At 44.7% G+C, this 7,985-nt stretch overlaps 1 protein-coding gene across 1 annotated transcript in view; it reads left to right on the top strand.

The window, feature by feature from the left end:
* Window positions 1-7,985, top strand: part of GRM7 (glutamate metabotropic receptor 7) — a 288,512-nt gene that overhangs the window by 194,174 nt on the left and 86,353 nt on the right. The window contains exon 6 of the mRNA XM_035889467.1: window positions 6,150-6,290. Within this exon, the coding sequence (XP_035745360.1) occupies window positions 6,150-6,290 (141 nt within the window). The remainder of the gene's footprint in view (window positions 1-6,149; window positions 6,291-7,985) is intronic.

Genomic DNA, 7,985 nt, shown 5'->3' with positions numbered 1-7,985 from the left:
GCTGCGAGGCGTCCCAGGGCAGGGCTGGATGCTGCGCCGGCCCTCTCATCCAGGTGACTGACGGTAAATGGGGCCGGATAAAATGCCCGGATAAAATTTGACATGCAGAGCCTGACTCCAGCCAGCTGGGGACGAGACGCTCCCATCTTCCCCCAGTAATTTCTGATTTCAATCACTTAAGTGCTGCTGGTGACTCCTGTCCTGATCAAGGGGGTGCTTAGGCTGGCACCGTGTATCCCACTGAGCGAAGCAGGGAAACAACCAAAAATGCTCGGGTTTTGGTGGCATCGCAGCCAAGCGATGCTCATCCCCCCCGCCTGGACTTCACCAGCCCTCCGCAGAGCTTGGGGTCAGGTCCCTTTCTCCTGTACCCCCCCTCCTTATTTTTTCTTTTTAAGTCTGTTTCATCGCTCTGTAGTTAATTTATATATTAGTCCTGGGGTGGAAAATAAATTAAGCCATTCGGTAGTATCCTCTCTCTATGTGTAAGAATAATGATTTAATCAAATCACAGTGATTTAAAGTAATAAGAGATTTATTTTAATTTGTAAAATCTCATAAAATATCTATATCTCTTTGAGGTATTTGCTGAAAAAAGTAATTTTCTTAAGTATGATATATGGGGAACACTGGGAAATCACTAAATCTTGTCACACAAGTGCAGTATTTGGCCATGTTCAAGGGTAAGAAGTGATTATTCCTACTTTTACATTTAAGCATCCAGCTTTTTTGGTTGGGTCATCTCATTCCTCAAGCCTCTGAACCCAAAACTCTGATGTTTAGCACTATGCATGTCAGTTGTCTTAATGTCTTCAGTTCAGAAAGATTAAGCTTAAGCACAGGCTTAGGTCTGTCATTATTCTACAGAACACGTTTGCCTGTATTTCAACTTCAATGTTTTTGAATCATATTAATTCAAAAAAAGTATCTAAAACTAGAGATGTGTTTTAGATGTCCTGATGGCTGTTGTTAAGCTCATGGGACGCAAATCCTCACGCGTTATCTCACAGTATTTGCAGGGCACTCATCTTTGCACAGATCCATCGTAGCCTTAGGGTTAGTGTTCAAAATACAACAACACTGGAGGTATTCAACTGCCTTCCTGTAGAAACTGTTCTTTAATCGGAAGTTAAATCAGGACACCCATCGTGGGACTTCCCACCGTCCGCTGACGAGGTTGGTGGCGTGGCAGCAGTGTTGCCATGCTGGCAAGCGATCGGCTTTTGCTGAAAATTGAATATTTGGGCTTTGCTTTACTTCTTAGCCATGCAGCTAATGTCAAGTTTAACAATAGTAAGGTCTTTAAACTGACCCTATTTTCTCTTAATGAAAAAATACATTTTCCTATAGGTTTCTTTTTTTTTTTTTTAAGTACATCTAGCACAATTACCTTGTGAAAATAAGAGGGGGGGGGAAGAAGCAGTGGCGATTTGTTGGCTCAAATCTCAGAGCGGCAAGCGTGGTGTGTATTTCAGACAAGCATCATCATGTCTCTGACGGTGTTCTTGGGAATGATATAGGGGAAAAAACAAAAAAAAAACCTATTTTAGGAGCAGTGAGATTCCACTGAGCGTTCTCCACTAATCCTTGCACTGCATGAAAACCCCATCTCCTGTGAACAGGCACGGTTCCGTTAACTCGGTGGAGGTGCAGAGGCTTACACCGGGCGGTATGAAACACCCTAGGTTTCCTCCTCTGGTTATCGCACCCCAGGTGCGTGCCTGTGCCAGCGCCTTGGGTAAAATTGTAAATATTTATCAACTAAAGAATGGGGCCTATGAGCACACTCCTGGCCTTGCGCCTATGGAGCAATGGGGGACCCCTTCCACTTGCTCGGTCCTGGCTATGGGGGACTTCTTTTCACCCTAAGAACGTAGGGAATTCCCAAAGGTGATGCCTTCCGGGGGAGGTAGACCTGGAGGTCTTCTCCAGGATTTTGGTTCTGTGGGAGCAGTCGTGCTGTGATCTGCAGTGCAGCCAGAAACAGCAGTGGGAGCACGATCCTTCCACCCAGGAAGGGATGAATAGAAATTTGGCCTGCTACTTAACTCCATCCCTCTGCCAGTCACTTGCCTGCTCCTCTTGATCAATAGAAAATAATGATAAAAAATGTGCACTCTTTATTAGGGATCTATAGTCCTTCTTGAGAATGCAGAGGGATCATTAAAAAAATCAATGGGAATGTTATTATTTGTTATTAAATCTGTAAAGGTTTAGAGTCATTCTTATGGAATTCTATTACAGTTTTATCAAGACTTATTGATTTTATCTTATTAAGTTATAGAGCACTTCTCCCAGGGGTCAGTTAGCTTGGCACGTCGGTAAGGTGCACTGTTTCTCTTTCTGAGCCACATATATACTGCAGATCTTTTGACTGAATATTCCCTTTGAAATGCTCTTTTAATTAGGAGGAAAAGTAATGCATGTGGGTTTACAGGGAAACAGCTTTAGCTTCAATTTAGCTTGGTGTTTTCCAAATTTTCACCTGACCCATATATATGAATATTTTCCTTGGGAGATTTCAGCTCAGAAGTTTCGAGATGGTGCTGTCCTGTTCTAGACACTGTGCCCAGAAACGTTCATAAGTCACTAATGTGTCATTAATTAAGCACAACAGCTGGGGCAGGAGTGTTATTAAATGATTTCCCTAAAAAATGGGAAATTTATTAAATTATTTTTATTAAATGATTTATTAAATGATTTTTTTATGAAATGAAATTTATTAAATTATTTCCCTAAAAAAGGGGAAGCCCAGGTTATGCCTTGGCATAAATGCAGCAGGAGGGGGTTGGGGGTCTCTGCCATCGCTCTTTTCCTGCAGCTTTGTGCAGTTTTATTCTGGAAAGTTTTCATTCTGAGCTGCAAAAACCACGTGAAGGGCTGGACGAGGCGTACTGGGTGTATGGATTTGACTGAAATATTCAGCAGTGCTTATGTACAGCACTGAGGTGTTCCCCCATCCCACCTCAGAGGTTTGCTTGCAGGTTTCCATGATTTGACTGCCGTCCTTTGGGTGCTGGCTTCCAGCTCGCCGGCACTGCGTTACGTTGGCATGGCTTCTTGCTTAGGGGTTGCCATCACTCTGAAGCCTCCTGACGTATTTGTTGCAGGAGAGACTCACATGTATTTTCTAGTGAAGCTCTAGGTAAAAATTTAATTTGCTTTCAGGCTGTTTCTGGAAGACCCCAATACTTATTTTTCTGATTTTTGGAGATGATGTCCGTTGTGTCTTAGGAAGCAGTGGGCTTTGGATGCGAGTCATGAACAGTAGACTCAGAATTAGGAAAATAGATATTATAGCTGGGTCAACAGGACCCAAAGCTAATACGAGGAGACAGATTGACCCCACTCCTAATCTTCTTTCTTATTTGGAAACATCTGGTTACATGCTGTCTATTTTTATCCCATAGTGGATGGATTGCTATGCTAATTTAACGATGCCATATGGTTTTCCTCTGACTCAATTTTGTCGTGTGGAGTGCCAGATTGAGTCAATTTACCCACCTATTTCAGTGAGGGAAATTGTTGGCTGTGGTGCAAGGAACTTTTTTCTATCTTTCAATGGAATATGTATTTACTGTAATGCCTAACTGCAAAATCAAGAGGAACCATGTGATCATGCAATAGAGAGATGGGTTAGCATCTCTTAAGGGCTTGCTGCTTCTGTGCTTCATGCTTGGAGGTCTTTTCCAACCTAGACAATGCTGTGATTGAATGGATTTGCACTTTCTGGATGCCAGATAATTTCCTCCCGAGCCTCTCAGTGCGCAGCAGCATTTTTCAAGTCCTCTTTTGGATTGATCTGCTTTATCCAGGTTTCAGATTTGCATAGTTCAAAGAACTCAACAACCTTCCTAGTAAGAGGAAAAACTCTTTTGTAACCTGAACTTGAATGGGGATTGCAGTTCTGAAAGGTTACATGAAAAATACCAACTCTAGGCTGTCTCTGTAAGCAAAAGCTCCGACGTGGCTCGTTACAGGCTAAAGATGGGCAACTAGAAAGGCTTAGGAAAACTACTCAGCACTAGTAACGGTGGTGAGCATCCTGCTATTGGAATATGCTGCCTGTAAGACTGATATAACTCTGCAGAGCATGGGCACAGCCCCTTCCTTCACAGGCATCATCGGATTTGGGAAAGCCTGTAAAACTGAGCAGGGGTTTCAGCTGCCAGGAGTCTGTAACCTGGCTGGAGGGGGGAACGACGACTGCCTGGTTTTCTGGCGCCTCTGGTGCGGAGGTGATAAACCTTTTCTGTGTTCCATGCCAAGAATACTTGGCTGTGTCACTCTGTGTAATCTTCCTTCTGAATGGATGAGGGAATACGGCCTTGGTCGGCTGCAAAAAGACAAAAAAGACAAGAAAAAAAGACAAAAGGCGTCATGCACGAGCGCGTAGACATGCAGGAATATATTTGTCCTCATGCAAATCTTTTGTTTGCCAAGCAAAACCAAAAGTGTGCTGGGATAGTAACAAGACACAAACACTGTTGTGGGAAGGAGGTGACCTCTGCTCGTCCCTGCTCCCGAGGACCCCCCGGTGTCTGTCGGGAGCAGCTTTCCGCCTGCCGGGCCGGGTGCTGGCTCGAGTCTGTTCCATGCCGAGCTCTCATGGGAGCTTTGGCCACTGCAGTGACGCAGGTCAGGCTCCTGCCCTCGTACTTGGGATCTCTGTCTACTGATTTGCGGTTATTTGTGTGCACAACGGTTTCCGTAGGCTCTAAGGAATTCTCTCCGCTTTGAAAGAGAATAACGGCGAGAAGAGCGCTTTGGTACAGCAAAGTGTGCGCAGGGCAGTCGGCAGTGGGGCGATCCTTTTGGTCAGAAGTCACCATTGCTTGTTGGGAATGTACGTGTTTGTTTCAGAGATTCTGTATTGTATTCTGAGAAAAATCCATCACAACGAGCATGATCTTTGAAGGGCTCTTGTCCGAGCTGCTGAAGGATATTTGGCTCAGTTCCGAACTATGGAATTTGAAAACTTGATAGAAAAAATCCCTGCGCTGTGGCAGGTCTAATTTGTGATCAGAATTTGGGAAATTATATCATTTGTTATCAGAATTTGATAAATTGTATAATTTGGTCATAAGATTTTCATTCTTTTCCTTTGCCCTCCTGGTTTGTAAGCCCTTAGGTACGCCTTTTCTTTAATTGCTATACGTACACACATATGTATCTATATATACACGCATGTATATACATACACGTATACAGGGATATACATTTCCACAAAAAACTGAAGCAAGCCAAAGCAAGATATGTTTCTCTTCTGGCGAGTCGGTGAGGTGCCACAGAGATCCGACGGGGTTCAGAGCCCTGTGAAAACCCTGCCCTCGCCACTGCTGTGCACCGATTCCGTAGCTCTTACGCGCTTTCCCTCCGTGGATGCAGGGGACTGGGTGTTCTGAGAAAAAGAAGTCTCGGGGGCTTCGCGTGTCTTTACTGGATTTCAACTTAGCTGTTAAAAAAATTATCCTTTTCCCCCACTATTTAATGTCATTTTTATTCTGGCAGCACTACAAGCTGGTTGTGGCTGCGTGGCTTCTGTAACGAACTGAACCTCCCAGGTCTGAGGAAGGAAACCTCCCCCCACTTCAGGGTGCCCAAGGCCAGGGTCTGCCCGGTCGCAGTGCATCCGCCACCCCTAGAAGTTGTGCTCTGGGAGCTAATCTGTACCTTTGTGAGAGGAAATTAAGGGAGAAACGTGTGCTATGAAAGGAGTCCGGTCCACTGATAACGGCCGGTTTAGTCCCAAACTGCCTTCGCTGGAGGTCTGGAGAGGTTAATTACAAAATTAGTTGTATGGAGCTCAGCCTAACATCAGCTGCACCTTATCATCTATTTTCATTCCTTATCGGCATATATCTAATCCATGCTTTTTGCTTATAACTCTTTTTTTTATATATTAATCTCCTTTTTACATATATCTTACCTCGCTTTACACCTTGCACTTAGTAGCAGAGTAATTTACTCGCAAGATGCAGCTGATTAGATAAAGCATGTGATGGATTTCCTTCCTTTCCACGGTCATCTCCTGTGGACAGAGGTGTGAACGTGTGCTGGGTATTGAAGAAGACACAAACAGAGGGGTTTTCAGGCTGCAGTACTTCCCATGAGCTCCACTTCACCTTTCTACCTGTCTCCCCCTCCAGGGTTCGATGCCTACTTTACCTCCCGCACCCTGGAGAACAACAGACGGAACGTGTGGTTTGCGGAGTACTGGGAGGAGAACTTCAACTGCAAGTTAACCATCAGCGGGTCAAAGAAGGAAGACACGGACCGCAAATGCACAGGTAACTTCATTCCCCTCACCCTGCTCGTGCTGCCGGACGCGGGCCGCAGTGGAATGACTGCACAGCTGATGTAAGGAAGCTTGGCTGGAGACAGATTGAAAAAATAAATTGAATTTTTGTAGGTTGTAGAGAAAATGGAACAGCAGCATCAGCCTTGCAAGGACAAGCGAAGTAGATGGAAGGAGTCAAAAAATACATTCTTCTATTTATTCCTTTTTCTGGCTGTCCAGCCAGCAGGAAAATCAATATTTTCCATGGGAGCCAGAAGTACTTCTGCTTGTGTGCAGGGTTGCTTGGGGGTCTTCTGTTGGTTTGGTTTAGATGCAGAATATTTCCACAACTTAAGCCTTGTCACCCACCTGCAAATAACAAATTGGCCACCTACGATGTCAAAGCACCATCTGCCTGTGGTCGTACGCTAACCCTGTGGGTTTGAGTTTAACTTTTGGGGGAAATGCACCTGTAGGAAAGTATTAGCACAGGGCGAGATGTTTTCATTTCAGGTAGCACAAAACTGTCGATCAGATTTTTGTTTGCACTAATGTTCCTTAAGAAGTTGGGGTTAAATAAACTTTTGCAGCCTCAACTCAGTAGCCCAGAAAACACCCTGACCGCATTTGCGACTGAGGCTCCTGACCTTCAGTAGCATCTTGTTTGACCTCTGTTATTTTCTGGGGGCTGGCAGATTCACTCCTCTTTTCCTTTTACGAGGTACTGCCCACCATTTAAAATATCATCATATTTTTCCAGAAATTCCTGTTTCTGATCATATGGCGATTCAAGGAATTATTTTTAGTTACAGAGATGCCCAGGTAACGGTGGGGGTGATTGGGGTTTTAACTGAGCTACGCGCTTCTCGGCACAGCCACTGTCGTGGTGCGGGGTGATACAGCTCGTTAAACTAAAGACTTTATTTTAAAGGAAATGATGGGTGAGACGTTGTGTTCTTGGAGTCATTCAGACCTGGGCCTGACCCAGTGCTACCGGATGATCCATATGGACAATAGCAGCACTGCCAGTTTAATGATCTTCTGCGGAATGAGATTGAGGGTCTAGAAAAAAATACGTCTAAAACTCAGAAATGTAGGGAGTCTGCCCTCAAACTGCCAGCTCCCCACTGAGCCTGTGTTTGTGGCTTGGACGTCTGTGGCGTAGGGCTGGGGTGATTGCTCAGGGCTAAAAGTTCAGTGGATAAGCTTCAGCCAGAACGGATCTCCTGGGATGCAGGTGGTACAGCCCTCGATGCCGTCCGACATCCGCCTTGCCCTGGCTTCCCTTTGCCTTCCCTTTCCTTTTAATTTTTCACAGCAGCAGTTTAAGTGCATTATGTTGAATAATTTCCTTGAATTTTGATCAAAGGAAATTAGTTCATAGGAGGATATGTTTTACTTTGATTGAAAATTGATGAAAACTTTCCATATTTCACTTCAGCTGCTTTTCGTTTCAGTTCAGGGACAGGAGTAGGAGTGTTGCGCATAGGAACAGTGCGGTTACCGCTGGGAATACACCGCTGTTAAATTTGGCATTTGGAATCTCCCCCGAAGGCTGGAATTTGACTAAAAACTGCTAAAAGATCTTTAGGATAATTTCCAAAAGTACCTCATCGCCCTTACTGCTCGTGCCATTACTTTGTTACGGTTGCTCACGGCCTTCTGAGGGGAGCGTGGACGTGGTGTTCTGCCTCCCCTCGGCATC

Source organism: Egretta garzetta, unplaced genomic scaffold, assembly GCF_000687185.1.
Source record: "Egretta garzetta isolate BGI_Z169 unplaced genomic scaffold, ASM68718v1 scaffold332, whole genome shotgun sequence".
In the NCBI taxonomy this organism is placed as follows: domain Eukaryota; kingdom Metazoa; phylum Chordata; class Aves; order Pelecaniformes; family Ardeidae; genus Egretta; species Egretta garzetta.
The sequence above is the reverse complement of the archived record's forward strand: the minus strand, read 5'-3'. Positions and strand labels throughout refer to the sequence as shown.